Below are 22,804 nucleotides of genomic sequence, written 5' to 3' on the forward strand. Positions count from 1 at the left end.
TCCATTCCAGCTGTTCCTTGAAAGGGAAAACGCCACTGGAGTCATTAGAAAAGAGAATGGGAAGTCAACAAGAGTCTACAGCAAATCTAGGCAACTTTTCAGAGGACTTTTGATGCAGACAGAGGGAATGAGCCCTGGGGTTCTAGAGAGGAGTCTAGTTGGTTTTTTAGGGTGGCTGATTCTGCACTGCATGTGTGCCCGTTGATGGCAACTGAGAGAGAGAAATTGAAGGTGAAGTACAAAATAGTAATTGTGGAGGCAACATCCATGAGCAGGCTGGAGAGGCTGGTGTCGGCACACAGGGGGAGGGCTTGGTACCATTCATTTCCCCATCATGCGCGGGCGCTTGCCACAAAAGCCACCCCTCCACAATTCCCCTGGCGCTAAGCGAAGTGCTTGGGCAATTCCTGCGGGAACTACACCTCCCGGCAGGCGCTACGCTAGGTGGCCAATGCGCAGGCGCGCGCTGCGGGCCTCTGTCTCTGCCCTCCCAGTAACCCCGGCCCCTGTTCCCGGCTGCAGGCTCCGACGCGGAGGGGGACGGGTTCCTCTTAAAAGAGAAACGGCGGCTGTGCGCGCGAGGTGGGCCCTTGTCCATCTCTGCTCTCCGGGCCTGCGCGCGAGGCGGGGGAGGCGCAGGCGCATTCCGGGCGAGGGCGGGTGGGGGCGCGCAGGTAAGGCCGAGTCGGGGTGGGCCGCGGCGGACGCTCTGGGAGGCCTGGTAGCTGCCTGTGGAATTGGCCAGCCCTACACACAGTGAGCGTTAAGTGGGACGGCCGGAGACCGGGTGGGAGAGCCCTCCAGACCCCGCCCCCACCCACATTCACCCCGCTATGAAGAGCGCCCCCAAAACACACGACCTCCCCTTCCCCCACCAACCAGTAAAGGCCCATGTTCTCTTCAAGGTGAAACTGTTTACCAACCCCTCATCCAGCCCCAGCTGAAATTTCTCCATGAAAGTCTCACGCCCCTTCCCCATAGCTTCCGTTTCTACACTTCAGTATGCCCGGGGTCAGGCCATTGTTCTGACATTGACTTTGTCTCCCTGCCTCCCACTCCACAGAGCTAGTTTACATGTCCTGTAAGCTGGAGTGGTTGGGCCCAATGGCAGGGGATGCTATTGAAATGACTTAGTTTTGCTCCAATTCATTGATGAGGAAACTGAGGCCCCAATGGCGGGTGGAGCCAGAGGCCCGGGATCAGGTACGCCCATATGCGTGTCTCCTCCACCTTGTAGGTCCTGGTGCCTATGGCTTCCTTCCCGGTGGACGCATCCCGCAGGCGGCAGGAGAAGCGACGGCAGCTGGACGCGCGCCGCAGCAAGTGCCGCATCCGCCTAGGTGGCCACATGGAGCAGTGGTGCCTTCTCAAGGAGCGGCTGGGTTTCTCCCTGCACTCGCAACTCGCTAAGTTCCTGTTGGACCGGTTAGGGGCCTGGGCGGGACTCTGGGGGAGGGCACCCAGGCTGCAACACCCAGTTCCCTCCCAGGGTCAGGTGGTGGCCCATTGCTCCTTACCACCCGTAGATTTCTCATTTCAGCAGAACCGCCTCTGTGATTTGTGGCCTTTGTGCCCTCCTGTTGGTCCCCAGTGAATAGAGGGGCCCTTAGGACTGGTCCCTTAAAAGTGTGGGAGTGCTGAGAGCAGTTGGCCTGGACCCCTACCTAAACTGCCTCTCTTCCCTACCCTGGCAGGTACACTTCTTCAGGCTGTGTGCTCTGTGCAGGTAGGTAGGGAATAGCTAAAGTTAGGGGGTCAGGAGCCAGGGAGGGAAGAGGGGCAACAGGGAGTGAGTGATGTGACCCAGCAGCATTCTCCATAAGGAGACTGGATCTGAGTGAGTTTGGGAAAAGGTGGAGAATTGGGGAGCCCAGGGTAGTTTGATGGGAACGTCCTGTATCAAAGAGAGCAGTGTCTCAGGACCTTGGGGAGGTTCTGGGCTCTGAAGAATGGTAAAATGGACTAGACTGGGGTTGCCCAGGGGGCTGGGGGACAGGGCTGAATGTAGCCCCAGAGTGAGAGTAGGAGGCCTCCCCACTTGCCCTGACTGTTGTCTTCACCATTCCAGGTCCTGAGCCTTTGCCCCCCAAGGGTCTGCAGTATCTGGTGCTCCTGTCTCATGCCCACAGCCGAGAATGCAGCCTGGTGCCTGGGCTTCGGGGGCCCGGGGGCCAAGATGGGGGACTTGTGTGGGAGTGCTCTGCGGGCCACACCTTCTCCTGGGGCCCCTCTTCAGGACCCATATCTCCAGAGGAGCCTAAGCCAGTTTTCCAGCCAAGTACTGCCCCAAGAAGCTGGTGCCCAGAGGCCAGGAGTGGGCAAGCACCTGCAGGTAGGCTGGGGGAAAGAAGAGTTGTGGAGAAAAAGAAGGGAAGAGGTTCCCATCTCTTTTGCTTAGAGCTTCATTGTCTAAAAATTATCCTTTCTCAATGGAAAAACTATGCTTACAAGAAAATATATCCTTAAATATATTTTCAGGTATAAAAAGCAAAAAACAGCATAGGGCGTATGTTGTGTTACCCTTGGTGGAAAACTAAGAGGAGAAAGAATGTATGTATGCACTTAACGGATGTATAAAATATCTCTGGAAGGGCATGTAGGAAACCAGGCTGTCTGTGGGAAGAATAGGTGATTGGGAACAGTATTGGAAAAGAGGCTTTTCATAGTGTACTTTTTTATACTTTTATTTTCTGAACCCATGTGAATGTATCATTTCTAAAATAAAATATCCCTTCCCACTCCAGTAGCCTCTGCACCCTCCTCCTTCCCAAGAGTCCTCCCACCACTTCAGACCTTAGAAGTACACCTGTCCTCATCCCTCCAGCCCAGAGTTCCTTCCCCTTTGACCCTACAGGTTTGGAATCTGAGCATGATGAGAGGACTCAGGAGGCCAGGTCACCCAGGTGAGGTTGGGGGTGGGAGGGACAGGATAGACTTGGGTTCACAGTGCAGGTGAAGGAGCAGAGCCTGAGGCTTGCCTTCCTTGGTCCAGCAGGGAAGTAGGACCCCTCCTGGAGACCTTCCCGCCCCCAGGAGAAGAGGGGGAGGAGGAAGACGAGGACGAAGAGGAGATGCTCAGTGAGGCCAGCCCATGGACCTACAGCTCCTCCCCAGATGAGCAAGTTGGGGCTGAAGGAGGATGCTGAACAGAGCAGGAGGAGGGAGGGAGCAGCTGGCCAGGGCTTCCAAAGCTTTGTAGACTTGGTGGGGAAGGCAGGATGGGCATTGGGGAAGGCAGAAAGAATTGGAGGCTTTGAATTGGGTGGAAGGTGGTAAAGTTAGGCTGTAGGGCAGAATGAAAGCTGAAAGCAGGTGTGAACAGAGATCCTGGGTAGGAGTAGGGCTGTTCTGAGTTTGGGATCTTAGCATTTCGGGGGCTCAGGGCTAGCTGAAAGCCCAGGGAAATAATGCCCTCCTCTTCCTTCTCTTTTCAGCAGTGATCCAGATGCCCCCAGACTCCTTCCTTCCCCTGTCACCCATACACTTAAGGAGGGGGAGACACCCCCAGCCCCAGCAGCTCTCCTCAATCCTCTTGCTGTACCATCCTTATCAACATCATCATTGAGTTCTGGAGCTCTTCCTACCAAAGTTGGGGTACAGCCGGAACTCAGAGGGACCCCTCAAGCAGCCCAGCAGACTGAGCCTCTGGCCAGGTAATCTGATGGCTGAGACAGAGGGCAGGGGCATCCCGGAACATGGCCCTCCCTCGAGGCCCTCTGCTCCCTCTTTGCTGCCCGTAGCCCTGGGATTCAGGCCCAGTCTGCTCTGACCTTGGCCTGGGAGGAGGACACGGCACAGATTGGCCCCAAGAGAATTAGGTAGGACTTGCAGAGCGGGGCTGGAGGGGGGAGAGTGAGAAGAGGGAGTTGAGGAGAGCCCGTGGGAGTCCTTATGCTCCTCCCTATCCTCCTCCTCCCAGGAAAGCTGCCAAAAGAGAGCTGCTGCCTTGTGACTTCCCTGGCTGCGGACGGATCTTCTCCAACCGACAGTATTTGAATGTGAGGAATGTGAGGGGCACAGATTGGGTTTTATGTGGCTTCAGAGGTGAGAAGCGCTGAAGGGGATGCTGAGGTGAAGGAGAAGCTGAAGCAAAGAAGCCTGGAATGTGGTGGATTCAGAGATGGGAAGAGAAAGATGGGGGTGGACCTGCAGAGCTTACCTACAGTTAATAATCACTAAAGCAGACAGCTGGTAGATAAGGCAGAAAACCAAGCCACCAGTACACAGCTGCTGCCCACTACTGCTGGTTTCTTGGCCCTCCAAGGGTCACGTGGAGATGATGATGGCATTCCTTAGGCTCTTGGAGTGCTAGTGACTGTTCTAAGCACTTGACATGGGTCAAGTCTTTTGATCTTCAAAAGATCCCTATGGAGTAGGTGCTGATACAGTTCCTGCTTTGCAAATGAGGAAACTGAAGCACACAAAATGGTTAAGCAGTTCCCAAGACTCCTTAGCTAGTGTGTGACGGTGCTGGGGTTGCTGAGTCCACACTCAGCCACCTGGCCCTGTTTGCTTGAGCAGGCAGTTCTAGTGCTAGAGGACTGGAAGATGGTCCTGTCCCCAGCCTAACTGCAGGAGAGGTTTGGGGCACAAAGAGGGAAGGGCCACAGCCCCCACACTCATCCAGAGCCCTCCCAGACCCAAGTGCTGAGGCAGAGACCCCAGACCAGAGGAATGGTGAGGCAAGGGTGGAAGGCATTTGGGCAGGAAATCCCTGGGCTGAGAAGAACTTTACCAGGGCTAGTCAAACGCACTTGAGCTTGTTAATGGAGGACACTGAAGCAGCCACCAGCAGCAGTTTAACTATGGTAAAGCGGGATTATAGATAAGGGGAAAGCCCATGGAATTTAGTGAGCCAGAATGTTACATTAGGTCAGACAGGAGAAATATTTCCAACAAATAATCAGGGAGTTAAAGAAGAACACACAATCCCTAAAAGTGTTCCAGGTTGAAAGCATACACGTGTGTGTGTGTGTGTGTGTGTGTGTGTGTGTGTGTGTGTGTGTGTTTCTAAAGAAGATTTAGGAAAACACCATATAATGTATACCCATGGTTAGCAATAAAGTAGGCAATCTGGGTGATATTATTGTACATTAATACTGATATTAAAGAGGATAATCATACCTACCCAAATTGTGTTCTTATTCCCAGCAGACAGCAAATCCATGGTTAGGGAACCAGGAGTGTCACCAGAATGGCACTTTGTTCAGGGAACTGGTCATTGTAAGGAAGGTTGTGGCAAAAAGGTGAGGTAATGGAAGTCAAGGACAGAATAGGGTGAGGGCAGAGTTTGGTGTCAGGATGGGATGGTGGACTTATATACAGGTGAGGACTGGCCAGGATGATGTGAGCTGGTGGTGACAGAACTTTTGGGGGATGGGGAGGGGGCAGAGGAGCCTGCCTGCTGGGTCAGCTCTGGTGGTCTCCCTGAGACCACCTGTTTCCTTCCCTAGCACCACAAGAAGTACCAGCACATCCACCAAAAGTCCTTTTCCTGCCCAGAACCAGCCTGTGGGAAGTCCTTCAACTTTAAGAAACACCTGAAGGAGCATGTGAAATTGCACAGTGGTGAGTGGTAGAAATGCCTCCTCACTTCCCTCTCCTGTGGGTCCCTTCACCTCTCTCTCTGGGTGTTTTCATTTTTCCGTGAGTCCCTTCACTTCTCCATGTGGGTTCTGTCACCTCCCCCTGGCGGTCCCTTCACTTGCCCTGTGAGGCCTATCACCTCCTATCTGCAGGTGCCATCACACCCCTCTGTGGGATGACTCTCACTCACACTCAACTCTCTGTGTGTTGAGCACCTGCCTGCTTGAGACTGTTCTAGGTGTAGGATACAAACGCGAACAGAGGCATCCACTCTAGTGATAACAGGGATACAAAGAGATGTGAAAGCAGGGAAGGGATGGAGAGCATGAGAGAGGAGTTTCTTTTGTAGAAAGGGAAGCTCCTTTGAGCAAAGACCTATGTGAAGGGAGGAATAGAGGCTTGTCCATGTCTATGGGCAGGCCTGGGGAGGCCCTGAACTGGCATCTGCATGGAATGTACCAGGAATGGAGAGGGGACCAGGAAGTTAGAAAGGAAGGAAGAGAGGTCAGATAGGTAGCAGGGACCTCTAACACTACCATCAAAGATGGTTTGGCTTCTGGCTAAATGAGATGGGCACCATCCCAGGGTGTTGTGTAGCAGAACGACACAACTGACTTTAAAAGGGGCACAACTGACTTTAAAACTGACTTTGTGACTGCCATGTGGAGAAATGGGGCTGTAGGAATGTGCAGTGTGCAGTGATGGCAGCTTTAACACGCTGGTACAGTTGAGTTGATAAGAAGTGGCTGGAGGCTGATGTGAGTGTGAAAGTGGAGCTAGAAGGGCTGTTGTGAGAAGGACAGATTGGCCACAGGTGGATGGGCAGGAGGGCGTCAAGCTGACTTGAAGGATTCCAGCTTGAGCAACTGGAAAGAGGTGATGTGATTTCCTGAAATTAAGAGAGGCTTTAGGAAAGGGACAGTTTATTTGGGACATGATAATTTAGGCATCCCAGAAGATATGAATCTGGAGTCTGGAGATGGTGGGGGGAGGGGGAAAAAGTGTTAATCACAAGCACATGGGTGCTTCACAAGCACATTTGTTGCTGAAGGTGGAGTATACCTCCATGGAGTGAATGTAGGTACAGAAGAGTAATGAATGGGACATGTGGAAAGGGCAGCTACAAAGTGACCAGTGAGGCAAGTGAAGAGAGCAGTACTTGAGGAACCAAGTGGAGAGATTGCTCCAGGGAGGAGAGACAGAGGGTGGGTTGTGCCAGTGCTATAAGACGGAGTAAGATGAGGATGAGGACTTTGACTAGATAACAAGGTGGCATGTGACAAGGGAGAGGACAGCCAGAATCGAATTAGTTCAAGGCAGAGAGGAGCTAAAGAAGTGGAGATAGAGAATATGGACTACTCTTTGGAGTTTTGCTGTGAAGACAAGTAGAGAAATGGGGTCTTAGCTGGAGAGCTGTGAGCTTGGGGGCACAGAGGGGAAAGGGATCCCACTGAGAGTAAAGGTTACTGATGCCTAGGTGGGGTGGGCAGCCTGCAGTCAGGGAGAAATGGTGTGTTTCTGCACAATTGGAAGGTGGCTACAGTAAAGCAACTATTCACATAAATGGTCACAAACAAGTTTGGTGATAGATTAGATAAGGAGGAAGATGTGGGTATTCTCTCCTGGCTTTTCTCTTCTTGGTGACTTTGAAAAATAAGATCACTGCTGAATGAGGCTGGCAGAGAGAGGAGGTAGTATGGAATAATTGTCTATTGGACTCCTGTGAGTGAGAGAGTGAAATACAGAGGCATATGGTGGACTCTTTAGACTTGTGGTTGTGGATGAAAAGTAGAGGCTGGAGGGTGGGTGGGGGGCATGGATTGTGGATTCTGTTTCTACTTCCCTTAGCACACCTGTGCAGGATCGGGCCAAATGTTGTTTACCCTAAGTTGGATTTTAGCCAAACAGGTCCAGCTGAGGAAGAGAGGGGCCAGTGAATGGGTAGTATGAGTGAAGGAAGGCTACAAAGATGCCTTGGAACGGGAGTGTGGAGGGGCACAGTGGAAAGTCAGCCTGCTGCTGGACTGGCAGCGTGGAATCACAGGCTTATTGCAGCAGGACAAAGTAGTAGAAGGCCCTTGCTGGAACTGGCATGCTTGCAATTTCTGAAAAGGGTGGCAGACCAGGGACAGGGAGACCAGGGAACAGAAATATGGAGTGCTGGCTGAGGAGAGGGCCTGGGGCCAGAGATTTGTGCAGTGTGGTAGAGTGATGGCGAAGAAGGCTATAAGCATACATGTGCCGTCCAACAGGTGGGGGTGAGACAGATGTCTAAAGGATGCCACAAGAAGTGATGATACCTTCAGTATGCCCTGCCCTGAGGCTTGGAGGTACAGGAGAAAAAGCACAGTGGGCCTGTGAGAGCTGCTGGAGAAGGGCAAAGGGCAGGTGCTGTTAGTGCTGGCAGGTTCAGGGAAAAAGGAACAGGTTGGCTGCTGACAGCCACAGGGCACTTTTGGGGGCTGAGAGGAGTGGGATAAGCAGGCTGAATGGGGACAGTACTCCTGTGAGGGTTGGCAGGTGGGTTGGGCTGAGGAGGGGCCACAGCCTGGGGATGAATGCTAGGGTGTCACCTGTGCACCTGCAGACACCCGGGACTACATCTGTGAGTTCTGTGCCCGGTCTTTCCGCACCAGCAGCAACCTCGTCATCCACCGGCGCATCCACACTGGAGAGAAGCCCCTGCAGTGAGTGTGGGGGAGGTAGTATGGGTGGGAAGGTAGGGCTGTGGGTTGGAGCGGGGGAACTGCCATGGGGAAGTCAAGATGGGCTGAAGCACTGTCCTTCCCTCCGCTGTCCCTGGCTCAGGTGTGAGATCTGTGGGTTCACCTGCCGCCAGAAGGCCTCCCTGAACTGGCACCGGCGCAAGCATGCAGAGACAGCTGCTACTCTGCGCTTCCCCTGTGAGTTTTGTGGCAAGCGTTTTGAGAAGCCAGACAGCGTTGCAGCTCACTGCAGCAAAAGCCATCCAGCCCTGCTCCCAGCTCCACAGGAGTCATCCGGCCCTTTGGAACCCTGCCCCAATATCTCTGCCTCTGTGACCCTGAGGTCTGATGATGAGTCCAGGCCCTCTCTGGTTCCTGAAGCTCTGACCACACTCCATCAACAGTGAGCATTCCTGGGCTCTGAGAAGCCAGACCCTAGGGACTGAAGGGGAGCAAGGAAGAGAAGGGCCAGATGCCTAGTCCCCAGAAACTAAGGTGACAGGGAGTGTAGGGGGGGGGGCAAAAAAAAAAAAAAAAAAAAACCAAGACAGGCTACTTTAGCCTTCTTAAACAACAGAATAAACTCAGTATTTTACAGTTGTGTGTGAGCAGAGTGAATGTTTTGGCACCTGAAGAATGGGAATCCTTATTCCTCTGGAAGCAGGCTCTGCTAGAATGTGCCTGAGTGCACCATAGGTGCAGGCCCTGTTTCTCTCTCTGTAGGTCCCTACCTCAAGGACCTAGCTTTCTTTCCCAATTTGGTTTGACACTTTGCAGTCCTTTTCAGTTGAGTGTCATACCTATTCTTGTGCTCAAGCAGGGCAGGCTGTGACAGTATGCAGAGCACTGGGTCATTCCAGAGGGATAGCTGGAGCAGGAATGGAGGTATGTGAGCCTGAGCCACATTTGTACTCTTCACTGAGAACCAAGTGTATAGGCCTTAAGAGTCTTGCCTTCCAGTGCAAAATCAAGGGGGCTCTACATGCAAGATCACTTGGGAGGGGACAAGATATCTTGGAACTTCAAAAGAGCATGGCCCTTGGATAACTCTTGAAGTCTGCAAAGACAGCAGCCTCAAGCTTTGAGAAAAGAGGCTCTTGGTATCTGGAACCCAAACAAACAACTCTTTATTTCAACAGCCATAAGCAAATCACTGGACAACTCCAGATTTTCTACCCTGCACTACTGCCTCTGTGGAGCTGTTTCCCCATGGCTCCAAGATTGATTTGGATATAACATTCTGATGTTTCATTTGGCAGTATCCTGCTTTATCCATGTGGTCTAAGTCTAGGTCCCAAAGCTAATGTAGCCCACCTAGCTAGAGAACAGTGTCCTGAGAGGGACCTTGATCTGGACACCATCAGGTCTGGCCCATGGGACAGGTGGATGCTTTGCTGAGGGCTCCTGCCCACCCTCACTGGAGTGGGCCTTCTCTGCTGGGCGGCAGGCTGATTGCTTATGGCAGGATGCCTTTCACAGAAATGAGAAATCTCATCATCTCTGCCTAAAAATTTCCCATCTCTCAGAGCCCAGGGAGAAAGCAGCAGAGAAGCTGTCAAGTGGAACCAGGAGGCAAGAAGACCGCAAGGCAGGTGGGTTGTCCCTGTGGCCACCCTGTGATCATTACCTGAAGAGGCAGGACAACAAAAGTATCCAGGAAGGAGAGCTACAGGAGACTCAGGCTGGAAAAAGGGGATGGGACAAGAGAAGACAATACAGGTGGGAAACCAGGAAGAAAACATTTGAGGGCACAGTAGCAGCAATGGGAACACACCAATACCTGGGCTTTCTTCCATGTCTAGGTTTTCCCAGTTCCCTGCACCTATACCCCAGAGGTAGCAGGAAGGATGGACAGGAAGAGCTGACAAGGGATATGGATGTAGGGGCATGACAAGGGGTGACAGACAGCCATGCTGTTTTTATAGACTCCCATTTGCAGAGCTGCCCCACCATCCCTGTGGCAGTATATTGGTACTTGCTGAGCCCATTCCAGAGAAGCTTCTCAGCAAGTTTCCCTCAGCTGGGACACAAAAAGTCCGGTTTCTCCTGTTCTGCCTGCCCTGCAAAGATGAGGGCAGCTCCTGCGGTTGCTTGGGTGGCAGCGGTGGCGGCACGCGCTCGTGTGTGGGCCCGCTGGTGCTGTGAGAGCGAGCGACTGTGGCTGAAACACTTGCCGCACTCAGCACATTCTGCTGGCCGCTCGCCCAGGTGTGTCTTGCGGTGCAGTGCCAGTTTGGACCCCACGCTGAAGGCCTTGCCGCACTCAGGGCATTTGTGGGGCTTGTGACCAGCATGGTTGCGCCGGTGCACGTTGAGGTTAGATACGCACGTGAAACATTTGCCACACAACTCACAGTGGTAGGGTTTCTCGCCTGTGTGTGTGCGCCGGTGCTTGGTGAGGTCAGAACGGTCGCTGAAGCGGCGGCCGCACTCAGCACATGGGAAGGGCCTCTCGCCTGTGTGTATGCGCTGGTGCACCACTAGGTCAGAGCGCTGCCCAAAGCCCTTTCCACATGTAGTGCATGCGTGGGGCCGATCTCCCTGGTGGCTGCGCCTATGGCGCAAAAGGGTGGAACTCTCGCTGAACCGGCGCCCACAGTCCCCGCACATGTAGGGCTTCTCACCTGTGTGTGTGCGCTGATGGCGCACGAGCGTGGCACTCTCCAAGAAGCCCTTTCCACACTCGGGGCACTTGAAGGGCTTCTCACCTGAGTGAATCTGCAGGTGTCGTGTTAGTGTTGAGCTCTTACCAAAGTTCTTCCCACACACACTGCACTGGTGTGCACCCGGAGCATGAGGCTGTGGAGGTGTGGAGTCTCCAGAGCTCCGGGCCACGTGGACGCGCGCGTGACTCCGCAGCCCTGCGTAGCTGCGGAACGCCCGTGGGCATTGTGCGCAGCGGTGCAATGGGTCTGTGGGTGTGATGGATGACCCCCACGGGTGTGCGCGCGCCTGGTGGAAGCGTAGCGCGCTCTGTCGGAAGGTGCGGGCACACAGCGGACAGCGGCGGGGCCGCTCTGGGGGATGCAGGCGGCGCCGGTGCAGCAGCAGAGCCGGGAGGTGTGGGAAGCTGCGGCCGCAGGCACGGCAAGAGCAGGAGCGGCTGCGCTGTCTATGTACACTCTGGTGCAGGTCGAGGTAGCCGCTGTGGCGGAAGCTCTGGCCGCACTCACTGCAGATGTAGAGTGTTTGGCCAGCATGGGCACGTCGGTGCGCACGGAGGTCAGCAGCCAGGGCATAGCACTCACCACAGTCTAGGCAGCGGTAGCGGCTGTCACCGCCATGAGCACGCTCATGACGCAGCAGCACCGAACTGTAGCGGAAGCTCTTGCCACACTCACTGCATATGTAAGGCCTTCCTGCTGCTGCCGCCATCTCTGATGCAGCTAACATGGTGAGGGCCAGGCCGGGCGTGGGGGGGTGGAGTCCCCGGAATGCAGGCTGGCAGGGATGTGTGCCACTCCCACGCCAGGGTGCACCTCCTCAAACTGCGTGTTATTTTCCGTTTTCTGAAGGCCTAGAAAGGGAGTGGCAAAGGGAAGAAGGGGAGTTTTGGAAAACTGGTCTGCAGATTCTAGGTTCCTTTTCTTGTAAGCAGACTGTGTCTTTTTCTAGGGTGCGCTGCAGCCAAGTTCACCCTTCACTGCGAGCCCTATAGGGAGAAAGTCACTGTACGCTACAGTTAAAGCTGTAACAGCTACACCTTGGGGAATGGCCAGGTGAGCACAGAGTCCCTCATTTCTTGTAACTTCCTCAGCTAGGCCATCTCCTGCATTCCATTCTCCAAGAAGAGGCAAAGCCATAGGACTCCTAGAAATATGGGGAAGGAGGTCTTCATGCCACCACAAAGGGCAGGAGGGATTCAGAGAGGGAGTTTGCCTCCAAAAGTCTGCTTGGGAGGGGATGAGGAGTACCCAGCCAGTTTTCTGTCCTTAGGCCAGAGGTCTTAGCCTGGAGATACACTAGGAAACACCAAGAAGGGATGGGCAATGAGAAAGCCCCTGGGCCACAGAGCCTGCTTACCAGAAAAGGAACCTAGAATCTGCAGACCAGTTTTCCAAAACTCCCCTAGACCACATCGATAACCTTCCTCTGAGACCCTGGTTTCCTAAGTCACCAGTGTGAACCCAGCCAGACCTGGAAGGTCAAGGAGGGCAATGAGATGAAGCCTAAACCCATACGTAAGCAGAAGCCTGGGCAAAAAGTATCAGAAAGGGCTGGGGCCTGGGCAAAGGATGGTATCTGAGAAACCCCAAAGTACTGCACTTTGGCTTTGGACAATACCTGATAAACAACCACTCCACACTGGTACACAGCTTCAAAGTTCTCTGGCCTAACCTTGAGAAAGCAACTCTGGACCTGGGTGAAAGCAACCCTGGAAGGGGTGAAAAGGAACATGTGTAGTCCACAAAAAATAATATTGAAAGTTGATGGCATTTTCCTAGAAGTGCTTTTCACATTTTCAGGAAAAGCTGGGGAGAAGGAAGAAGCATTCCTTCTTAATTCTCAGTTCATCCAAGCTGTTTGCAAACATTCTACAGACATCCTTCATTGCCCTAGCTCCAGGGATCTGAGAACTCAGAATAGCAGAAAAGCCCCTTATGGGGATGGAATCTATTCTGCTATTGTCTTTATCTCAGATGTTATCCCTGAATCCTAACAAGTTGGTCCAGGTAGCTGTCTGGGAGCAGAGTCAGGCTTTCTTTACAGAACCTCCTGTGGGCCTCATCACTGACTACTTCCCTCAAGGTCCAAGGATTGGTCCCAGCTAAATTCAGTGGAGATTAGGTGCAGTTACTATGAGTTATAGACTATCACTCAACGGGTCAGGGAGAGGAAGCAAACACGTCAGCAATCATTTTCTTACTGGCAGATGGAAACATCATAAATACCTAGAGCTCTGGTTAAAACATCCCATAAATAGGATCCATTGAAAAAAATCCTTGAGAGGTGCCTGGGTGGCTCAGTTGGTTAAACATGCGACTTCTCACAGCTCATGGGTTCAAGCCCTGCCTCAGGCTTTGTGCTGACAAATCAGAGCCTGGAACCTGCTTCAAATGTTGTGTCCCTCTCTCTGCCCCTTCCCCGCTCAGGCTGTCTTTCTCTCAAAAACAAACAAATAAACATTTAAAAAAGAAAAAAAAAAAAAGTCTTGAAAGCCACAAACCTTCAGGGGTGGGCTCAGGAGCTTCTGCTCCCCTCCACATTGGGCAGGAGTGGCCAATACAGGATGTTCTCTTCTCATGCCTTTGAAGCAGGATGTTCTGTACCCTGCGAAGATGAAGGAAGAGGGACAACATGAATTTAAACTGAGCAGAGGGGACAGAAGCAGGGAGAGAAAGAAGAGGGGAATATTGTTTTAATGGCCATTTTCAAATTTAAAAAACTAAAGTATCATGAATCACTCTTTCACCTTCAGCATCTATTTACATTTTGCTCTCAAAATTTCTGTCCCATCTATGACATTCCTCCCGTCCCACACACTTTTTCTCTCTTTTTTTGGTCTGCAGTATTTTAAATCCCAGATATCTTATTCAAACTGCAAGCAGGGGCAGGAGCCCCTCTGCAGACCTCTCTAAAGCAGTCTTTAGAGAGTCTCTCAGTTCTTTCATAGGGAGCTTTCAGCCCAGACACTTGGGCAGCTTACTCTAGCTGGTCTTCAATTCAAAAGAACTTTTACCCTCACGTGAATAAAACCTTCCCTCAGGACTCAGTGTTTGATCCCAAATGCCAAAGAGAGCAATGCACATTCCCTGGTGTGTGTTCCACTTTACTTGGGGGTCTGCAGGGACCATGGCACCTCTCAGACCAAGTTTCTGGGAAACCGCCCCCCTGCCTCCCAGGGCACATGCCCAAGGAAGGGAAGACAAATGCACAAGAGTGACATATAAAGAAAGATACAATTCTCCCCCCCCACCCCTGCACCATTACAAATGTGGAAATAAGACAGACCCTGATCTAGGGAGCAGGTTTGGTAATTCAGTACCAGAATACACCCTTCAAGTCACTCTTCTGTACTTCACCCCATGCTGGAACTTGCCCGGGGAGGAAATCTGAAAGGAAAAAAAAAAAAAAAAAAAATTGCTGTGCAAAAAACAAAAAACAAAAAAAAAAGATTTTTAGACTGTCTTAACCACTTTGTCAATTGAGGGTTTTGAAGTTGTTAAACCACCAAATTCATTTTAAGTGTAAAAAAAGTAAGTGCAGGAGGGGGAAAAAAAAAGTACAGGAGCGCTTGGAAAGAGGGAAGGAAGTAATTATGTGTGATTTACTGAAAAGTCCTAAATGCTCAGTATTTTAAAGTAGTAACTTTCAAGCATCTAATACTTACAAATATTTACAAATCCTACATATGTAATTAATAAAAAACAGGTAATATAAGCTAATGAAAAAATTAACATTTACACTTGATTAAAAATAAGCTTCTGAGTTTTATATCACTTTATTTTTGTGTCTTAATAGATTTTGCAGGGATTTCATACCATATCTAATTGATCACATATTACAGATCAAGAGTATGGTAATTAATTAGGATTTAGTACATTTACTAACAATCTACTATGAGAGCAGTTTAGTCCTTTTTCTTCTGAGTTGTGTCCTTCAGTCACTACAAAGATTTTCTTCCCTAGTTATCTGTTCTGCTGGGCCAACATTTCTGGGCAGGATGAAGAGGCAAGTGATCATCTCACAATTTCTCCATCTTGAAGCCAGAGCTGGGTAAAACTGGAACAGGAGAGGGACTGAGGATTGTTCCTGCTGTACTGTCCACTATAATAGTCTTGAGCCACATGTGACTGAGCACTTGAAATGTGGCTGGTCCAAACTGAAATGTGCTGTAAAGGGTCAACTACACTCCTGATTTCAAAGATTTAGTATGAAAAAAGAATGCAAGATATCTCATTAATAATGTTTAATGTTGATTATATATATGTTGAAATGATAATGTTTTGTATATATTGGGTCAAATGAAATGTATTATTTAAAAAAAATTTAATGTTTATTTTTGAGAGAGAGAGAGAGAGAGAGAGAGAGAGAGAGAGCATGAGTGGGGAAAGGGCAGAGAAAGAGGGAGACACAGAATCTGAAGCAGGCTCCAGGCTCTGAGCTGTCAGCACAGTTCTCATGAGGCACAAGATCATGACCTGAGCATAAGTCAGACACTTAACCGACTGAGCCACCCAGATGCCCCAAATGAAATGTATTATTAAAATTGTTTGCCTACTTTGGGGCCTTTCCATTTATAGCTCCACCTGCAAAGCCCATTACCCCCTTCACTCAGTGCTTGGCTCCGATAGCCCCTCCTCAGAGAAGCTCTGCTGAGCGCCTTCACACCCCACAGCCCATCCCCTTGCTTGATTTTATTCTGAGTAATCAGTGAAAGTAACAGGAAACAGTGATTCCCATCCATTCTGGGAAGGTTTCAGCCCCTTTTCTAGGTAAGGATGGAGTGTGGAATCTAGAGCACCAGAGTGGCTATTCCTTACTTTCTTTTCTTCCACAGAAGAAACAAGGTCCAGTACTTCAAAAGAAGTTACCCCTTCTAGCTTCAGGTCCAGTCTGACATGTTTAAGGAGCTGGTGGAAATAGGAATGACAGCGGCTTCCCATCCCAAGTGCCCAAGACTGATTATGATTCAAATACATTCTTTTGGAAGTTCTCCCTTCACAATTTTTTTCCTGTGAACTGGCAAGTGTGGACAAGGTGCGGATGTTGGCAGGGAGAGAGCACACATAGTAGGGCAGTCTATTCCCTGTGTTCCTTTGACACACGGTTGCAAAACTGCAACCCAGAGGGGGCAGAGCTTCCCAGAACTGGGATATAAGAAGGGACTATATATATTGTTTTGAACCTTCCCTGGGCCTAGCAAGAAGTTGGGCACACATAGGGCACTCAATGCTTTTTAAACATGATGTATTAAACTGGCATACAAGTCTTTCAAATGTTAGATTCCTGGAGGAGTAGGAAGCCTCTCTCCAGTCATCTTATCCTCCGTAGCCCTATCTACTGCAGGTACTGCCAATATTCTGCTTTGGTTTACTGAAACAGAACTGCAAGATCCATAGGGGAACCACAGAGGCAAGTGTCCAAATTCTGGTTCTTCCATAATAAGTATTAGCTGTGTGACCTTGGACAGGGAACTTTAGGGGTCTGACACTCCTGCCTGGGAGAACCCAGTAAAGGAAACTATTATAACGTTTCATATGAAAAGAAGGTTAAAACATGTGTAAGTCTGACAACTGCGGTTGCTGAAGTTTTAGGTTTTGCCCTCCTCAGGAAAGTTCCTCTAAAGAAGGATCCTGAATATGTGGTCTGTCTCTGACTTCGACCCTAAGGATCCTAAACGTTCTGCAAGACTTTTTAAATCCCTTCCCTGATCCCCCAAAGAACCCTTCTTCACAGGGTTAGAGCAGTGTAGGCATTCCGTAGCCCCACGCCGAACCCCGGGAGCTTTCAGAGCAAGCACGAAGATTGGTTGTTCATTTTAAGACTTGTTGCCTCGTACTTAACGGGAAGATGTACACAACTATTCACGGTAAGAGGAACGCCACACCTGAGAAGGTCGCAGCGCAGCCAATTCCGGGCGCTTCAGTCAACGGTGGTCGTCACGAGTTGCTTGGCGAAACTCTTCCGACCTCAGCTCCTCTCCCACGGCGCCAGTCCACCTTGAGGGCTAGACAGGGCACCAAAGACGTATTGAGGAATCGGGGGTGATTAACGCCGACAGAGCTTGGTAGCTAAAGCTGCCCTTTTAATCCGTCTTAGCCTGGTGATATCTGCGTCGTGGGGCTGCGGGCCCGAAGGTGACCGGGGGAAGACGGGCGAGGACAGGCTGAGGGCAAGGCCTGGGAGGAGCAGGCCGCCCAGCGCACCTTAGCGTCACTCGTTGCCGGGGCGGCGCTCGCAACAGCTGCAGGCGCTAGCAGCCCACAGCGGAGGGGCGAAGACCGGCGACAGTTGGAGATCGCTGCCCCGCGCCAACCCTGCCCTCCTAGCCCCTCAGTCCCCTCACCGGTCGCCGAATGGCTCCTTGTACACCACGCGGTTCCCACTCAGTTGGCTCGCCGACCCCTGCCTCCCAGACTGCGGGACTAAGGAGAAGGGAGGAAGGGACTGGCGGAGCGCTCGGCCGCCGAATACGGGGAGCTGGGAGGCGGCTCGGAAAAGGGGTCACGCTGCAGTCCCGCTTTCCCCAGTTGGCCAGTGGTTGACCTCAGGCGAGCCGCGTCACTGGTTGCTGGGATGACTAGGAGGCGTAGGAACTCCACTGACTGTTCTAAGTCTGTGTCCCAAATCGCGGTGAGGGGGCGGGGCTACCACTGCCAGCCAAATACCACCTCTCTCCTCGACAAGGCTCCGCCTTCTTTCCAGGAGTAACCAGTCTCTACCTCCTCTTTTGTCCGTCCGCCCCTTGGTTCCACCCAATCAGAGGAAAGGGCGCTGAGACTTGGGCACCGCCTCAGTCCGCGGTGGCTGAGTTCCGGTGCGGAGTCTAGTCTTCCAGCTGCTAGCACACGCCTAGTGGGACGCCGACGAGAGTCCTTGCGGCTGCTGTCGCCCAGGTAACGGATGCTTGGCGCTGAGCGGCCGCGGGTGCCACCCTCCCAAATCATTCCAGTGGTTAGTAACTTTTTTACAGTAAGGCCACACTGGGTACCTATTATCGCGCTTAATCCTCGCCACAGCCCTGACAATCAGGTTCCCACAAATTAATGTCTAAGGTCGCACTGCCGGGGCTGGGGGTACTCCTGGTCTGCTTTCCAGCCACCTCTTCAAGAGCTGCTAGGCAGAGCTTCCTGTCCAAATGTTGAGACTTCAACCACTGAGAGATGGAAGTGCCAACTGATTTCTGGAAATGAATGGAAGTGGGAGCATAACAGTCCCCTCTTCCAGGCTACCGATCATCCAGAACAGACTACCGAGAATGGTACCCGCTCTAATCTTCCTTTCACGGACACTCAGTACTACTGCTCATTCTGCTACACATCCAGAGCTTCTGTTCCTCTACTCTGCTCAGGAGCTCCTTAAATCAGTGTACATTTAGACTCTTCATGCCCTACCCCCTGGTTCAGACCGGAATGCTCTTCTGCTTTTAATTCCAACCATTCTTAAAAGTTTAGTCAAATGCCATCCTATGGCGGGATGCTCCTCTTCACCCTCAATCCTGGGTGCACCCATGCTGCAATGCAACCCTCTACAGTGGTATAGTCAGATGAAGGCTGTCATCTCCACAGTTAAAGGACAGGCCTTGTTCTACTCATAAGCAATGCCCTGAAGCATGAGCACTGCACATCATAGATGCTCAATGAGTGTTTGCTGACCCACATATGACAGTATTGTGTAAGGAGTACAGGTATGGCAGCAGCAGGCAAGGAAGCAAAAAAATGGACACAGGGTGTCCACTGGGGTGATGAGCCTGAACCAGGAAGAGATAGATGTGGGAGAAGTAGAAGAGGAAAATGTGCCTGCTGTAAAGTGCCATATGCAGATAAGGTAATGTTATGTAGAAGATGACTAGTTGAGAATAATTCCAAAGCCTTTCAAGCCCGAGAAATGGATTAATTAGGACATTTCTGAATTCATTATTCAAAATTGATGACATGTGTTTAAGGACACTGACACAGTCAATTCCAGAGTAGTGACTAGGATAGTGATAAATACTTTACATAATTGAAAGGGCTGGGGATATTTAACCTGCAAAGAGAAACCTGTTCATGATGACTGTACACAAAATTTGACAAACTGTCATGTAAAAGCAGTGTGGATTAGACAGCTTTCTTTTGTGTAGCTATGGAGGAAAGAACTCAATGGAGAAAAGTGCAGGGCAGTGGAGTTTTGTTTCCTGTGGGAGTCATTACACTGCACACTAGAATTGTTCATCCAGAAACTCTGTAAGGATTTATTGAAAATTTGTTGTCCTTACAGGCCACAAGAGGCATACGACATGGTCTGTATTTACTATCATTTACCATACACTTTAGAATTATGTGCTTATCTTTCCTGGTAAATTGTAAGCTTGAGTGCAGTCTTACTGAGTGCACTTTTCTGAATGTCCGCTTACGTTCAAGGAACTGAATTGAGTGTTAGAAACAAAAAAGAAATAGTCTTTTGAGGACCTCCAGACTCTGCCTTCCCATCGTATGTCAAGTGTGAAGTGGTATAAAACTAGAACGGGAAGAATGGCATAATTCTGCTATAGGTCATCAGCAAACTTCATAGATTTAACATGTAGCCAAGATTTTGTATCACCATTTTGATGGTGATGATCATTTCCATGCACTGGCAGCTTTCTGCTAATGTAGATGCTGGGATTGGGTTGGGACAGAGAGATGGGATGAGCAGGAAAGTTTTGCTCTAGACTGAAGACAGAGTGTAAGTAGATGTAGGTCAAAATCCTGTGGAGGCTGCTGAATGGGGTAGGGCAAGAATTCTAGGAAATTGAGGGGGTGGAGATTTTGAAAGAGGAAACTCAAATTTGGCTTAATTAGAGGAATCCTTCCTCCCACAAAACTTTATCGAGGGCTCATGGAGTTTCACTTGGCTGGACAATGGGGATATAGAAATGTGCCCATCATGTGCCCTTACTGTATGGTTAGAAGAATCTATGCCATGCTCAAGAGTTTGGGCTTCTCTCACTTGGCAGCAGGGAGCAGTAGTGCATTAGAGTTTTTAAAGACTAGGAGGTGAGGTGAAAAAGTTAAGTTATGAGAGTGGATGACATTTCCCTGTATGTGGACAAGAAGACTGAGGGTAGAACCCTGGAGCACCAGTCTGCAAAGGAGGCAGCTGTAGACTGGGCAATCAGTAAAGAGTTTGAGAAAAAAGAGGGTCAAGACAGGGTGAGGTTTTGGATCCCATGTGAGGAAATGGTGGTGAGTGCCCAATGCTTGCAAAACTCCAATAATGTCATGGCAACATCAGTCCACTGGTTTTGACTAGAAGGCACTGTCAATAGTTTAAGAAGAGAGACAGAGAGGAGGGGAGTAAAAGTACTGAATATTGGGGTGCCTGGGTGGCTCAGTTGGTTAAGTGTTCAGCTCAGGTGATGATCTCATGGTTTGTTGGTTCAAGCCCCACATCAGGCTCAGCACTGGCAGTGTGGGGTCTGCTTGGGATTCTCTCTCTCCCTCTGTCTGCCCCTCCTCAGCTTGCTAATAAACAAAAAAGAAAAAAAAACTACTGAATATTTATTTGTCGTGGGTATGCAGCACATGCTCAACTTTGCAGTTTGAGAGGCAAGTGAAAGGTAAGTAAGCAGAGTTAAGGATATAGACCACTATTTCAAATCCTTGTTTGAAATGTAAGCCTAAACAAATCAAATTTGGAAAGCTTGCTGTTACTAGTGATATAAAGCCTGAGAATAGTTTCAATTTCATTTTGTTCCTGTGTTACTATATAGAATGATTTTATTTTATTTTTTTTTAATTTTTTTTTTCAACGTTTATTTATTTTTGGGACAGAGAGAGACAGAGCATGAACGGGGGAGGGGCAGAGAGAGAGGGAGACACAGAATCAGAAACAGGCTCCAGGCTCTGAGCCATCAGCCCAGAGCCCGACGCGGGGCTTGAACTCACGGACCGCGAGATCGTGACCTGGCTGAAGTCGGACGCTTAACTGACTGCGCCACCCAGGCGCCCCTATATAGAATGATTTTATTTGAAGTATTCCAATTTCAGTCCCATTTACAATGAAAACATTGGCCTCTAGAACATGACAGCTTCTGTTGCTTCCCTAACAACTCCACAAATGTCAACTGACACAGTTTACCAATAGTGGAAAGAACCAAGTATAGAAAAGTTAAATACAACAATCTAGAATGAAAACAGGAAAGAATGGATCAACCTAATATGATTCTCAACTGCAGATTTTATTTTTTTAAGCAAGGAGGATTTTTATTAATTTCAAGTTGCAAACATATTGCAAAGTCAGATCAAAATGGATTTCAGGAGGGATGTGTGGGTGGCTCAGTCAGTTAAACATCCAACTTCAGCTCAGGTCATGATCTCGGTGCTCGTGGGTTTATGCCCTGCATCGGACTCTGTGCTGACAGCTCAGAGCCTGGAGCCTGCTTTGGATTCTGTCTCTGTCTCTCTCTCTACCCCTTCCCTGCTCACATTCTCTCTCTCAAAAAATAAACATTAAAAAAAATGGATTTCAGGAAATAGGAAAATGAGGGAAAACTTACAAATTGTACCAATAAAATGTATATTAATTTTAATGATCTGCCCAGAGGATTAAATGTCTTTTAAATTAAACAGCACTTTTAACGTTTTATTTATTTTTGGGACAGAGAGAGACAGAGCATGAACGGGGGAGGGGCAGAGAGAGAGGGAGACACAGAATCGGAAACAGGCTCCAGGCTCTGAGCCATCAGCCCAGAGCCCGACGCGGGGCTCGAACTCACGAACCGCGAGATCGTGACCTGGCTGAAGTCGGACGCTTAACCGAGGCGCCACCCAGGCGCCCCAACAGCACTTTTAATAGAAAATTATTGAAGGTTGTGGTGCTTAAAGTCTGCGGCCAACTTTAAGGTCTCAGGCACTGATTCAATAATGACTCAATCAGAGGCTGCTGCTTATTTTTACATTTATGCAGGGAAACTAATTGTGAAAAGCCCTAGTACACTAGATATAGGTAAACTGGATACACTTGGTGTAGTACAAAACCAGACTATTTGTTGAGAGGATATTTAAAGATCAATTTTCTTTAAAATACAGCTTTTCCCCATTCTTTAATGATGTCCTGGTCACTGGTCCTTAGTGATGATTTTTTTTTTTTTTTTTTTTTTTTGGAAAGAGGAGAGAGAGAGAGAGAGAGCAAGAGCACAAGCAGGGGAGGGGCAGAGAGTGAGAGGGAGACAGAATTCGAAGCAGGCTCCAGGCTATGAGCTGTCAGAACAGTGCCCAACCCTGAGCTTGAACCCAGGAACTGTGAGATCATGACCTGAGCTGAACTCAGACACCTGACTGAGCCACCCAGGCTCCCCAGTGATGGACTTCCTTAGTCCTTAATGCTCACTGCTAAACAACAAGTTATGTCATATAAAAATTATGTTCAAAACTCACATGTAGGAATCACTGGTTCACAAAATAAGATATAGAAAATGAGCTTAAAATTATGAGGCATAACTTCTAGGGGAAAATTAGTTTGAAAGTAAAATACAAGGTAAGGATAAAATCAGGTTTTATGACTGAAATCATTTTTAATTTTTAAAAAAGTGTTTATATTTGAGAGAGTGTGTGAGCAGGGGAAGGACAGAGACAGGGAGACAGAGGATCCAAGGCAGGCTCTGCATTGACAGCTATGAGTCCAGTGTGGAGCTCAAACTCATAAACAATGAGATTGTGACCTGAGCTGAAATTGGATGCTTCGTGACTGAGCCACCCAGACAACCCTGACTGAAACCACTTAAAGGCACTTTAGGAACATAAATAGTAAATAATACTATCGCATGCAAATATGCAGCATCTTCAGAGAATATTTTGATTTTGGTTACTTTCACAGATTGAGTCATT

General features: G+C 49.7%; 2 protein-coding genes across 10 annotated transcripts; one reads left to right on the forward strand and one right to left on the reverse strand.

Annotated features, from left to right (window-relative positions):
- The first annotated feature begins 481 nt into the window (after nt 1–481).
- On the forward strand, nt 482–8,888 carry ZNF692 (zinc finger protein 692). 8 transcript variants are annotated; one of them, XM_040465550.1, is made up of 12 exons: nt 482–582; nt 1,238–1,425; nt 1,695–1,726; nt 2,069–2,332; nt 2,855–2,903; nt 2,993–3,118; nt 3,435–3,653; nt 3,741–3,818; nt 3,920–3,998; nt 5,454–5,568; nt 8,174–8,273; nt 8,395–8,888. In XM_040465550.1, exons 2-12 carry the CDS (start codon nt 1,250–1,252, stop codon nt 8,696–8,698), a joined length of 1,542 nt encoding a protein of 513 aa, XP_040321484.1. In that variant the 5' UTR covers nt 482–582; nt 1,238–1,249; the 3' UTR covers nt 8,699–8,888. The 8 variants fall into 8 exon arrangements, with proteins under 8 accessions (XP_040321484.1, XP_040321486.1, XP_040321485.1 ...); XM_040465552.1 differs by having other exon boundaries at nt 3,438–3,653; XM_040465551.1 differs by having other exon boundaries at nt 2,996–3,118.
- Nucleotides 8,889–9,394: 506 nt separating this feature from the next.
- Nucleotides 9,395–17,644, reverse strand: ZNF672 (zinc finger protein 672). 2 transcript variants are annotated; one of them, XM_040465559.1, is made up of 6 exons: nt 17,302–17,644; nt 16,843–16,962; nt 14,244–14,344; nt 13,459–13,562; nt 12,576–12,666; nt 9,395–11,808 (listed from the first exon to the last, which is right to left on the reverse strand). In XM_040465559.1, exon 6 carries the CDS (start codon nt 11,682–11,684, stop codon nt 10,308–10,310), a length of 1,377 nt encoding a protein of 458 aa, XP_040321493.1. In that variant the 5' UTR covers nt 11,685–11,808; nt 12,576–12,666; nt 13,459–13,562; nt 14,244–14,344; nt 16,843–16,962; nt 17,302–17,644; the 3' UTR covers nt 9,395–10,307. The 2 variants fall into 2 exon arrangements, with proteins under 2 accessions (XP_040321493.1, XP_040321494.1); XM_040465560.1 differs by lacking the exon at nt 12,576–12,666.
- Nucleotides 17,645–22,804: the final 5,160 nt, after the last annotated feature.

This window comes from Herpailurus yagouaroundi, unplaced genomic scaffold (assembly GCF_014898765.1).
Source record: "Herpailurus yagouaroundi ecotype Mexico unplaced genomic scaffold, PumYag 566, whole genome shotgun sequence".
NCBI lineage: Eukaryota > Metazoa > Chordata > Mammalia > Carnivora > Felidae > Herpailurus > Herpailurus yagouaroundi.

What these genes read in the sequence shown, in the direction of transcription:
- ZNF672 (XM_040465560.1), bottom strand. Translation starts at nt 11,684, where the DNA reads ATGTTAGCTGCATCAGAGATGGCGGCAGCAGCAGGAAGGCCTTACATA.
- ZNF692 (XM_040465550.1), top strand. Translation starts at nt 1,250, where the DNA reads ATGGCTTCCTTCCCGGTGGACGCATCCCGCAGGCGGCAGGAGAAGCGA. An exon ending in AGGCTGTGTGCTCTGTGCAG is followed by an intron (nt 1,727 to 2,068) that starts GTAGGTAGGGAA and finishes TCACCATTCCAG; the next exon opens with GTCCTGAGCCTTTGCCCCCC. An exon ending in TACAGCTCCTCCCCAGATGA is followed by an intron (nt 3,119 to 3,434) that starts GCAAGTTGGGGC and finishes TTCTCTTTTCAG; the next exon opens with CAGTGATCCAGATGCCCCCA.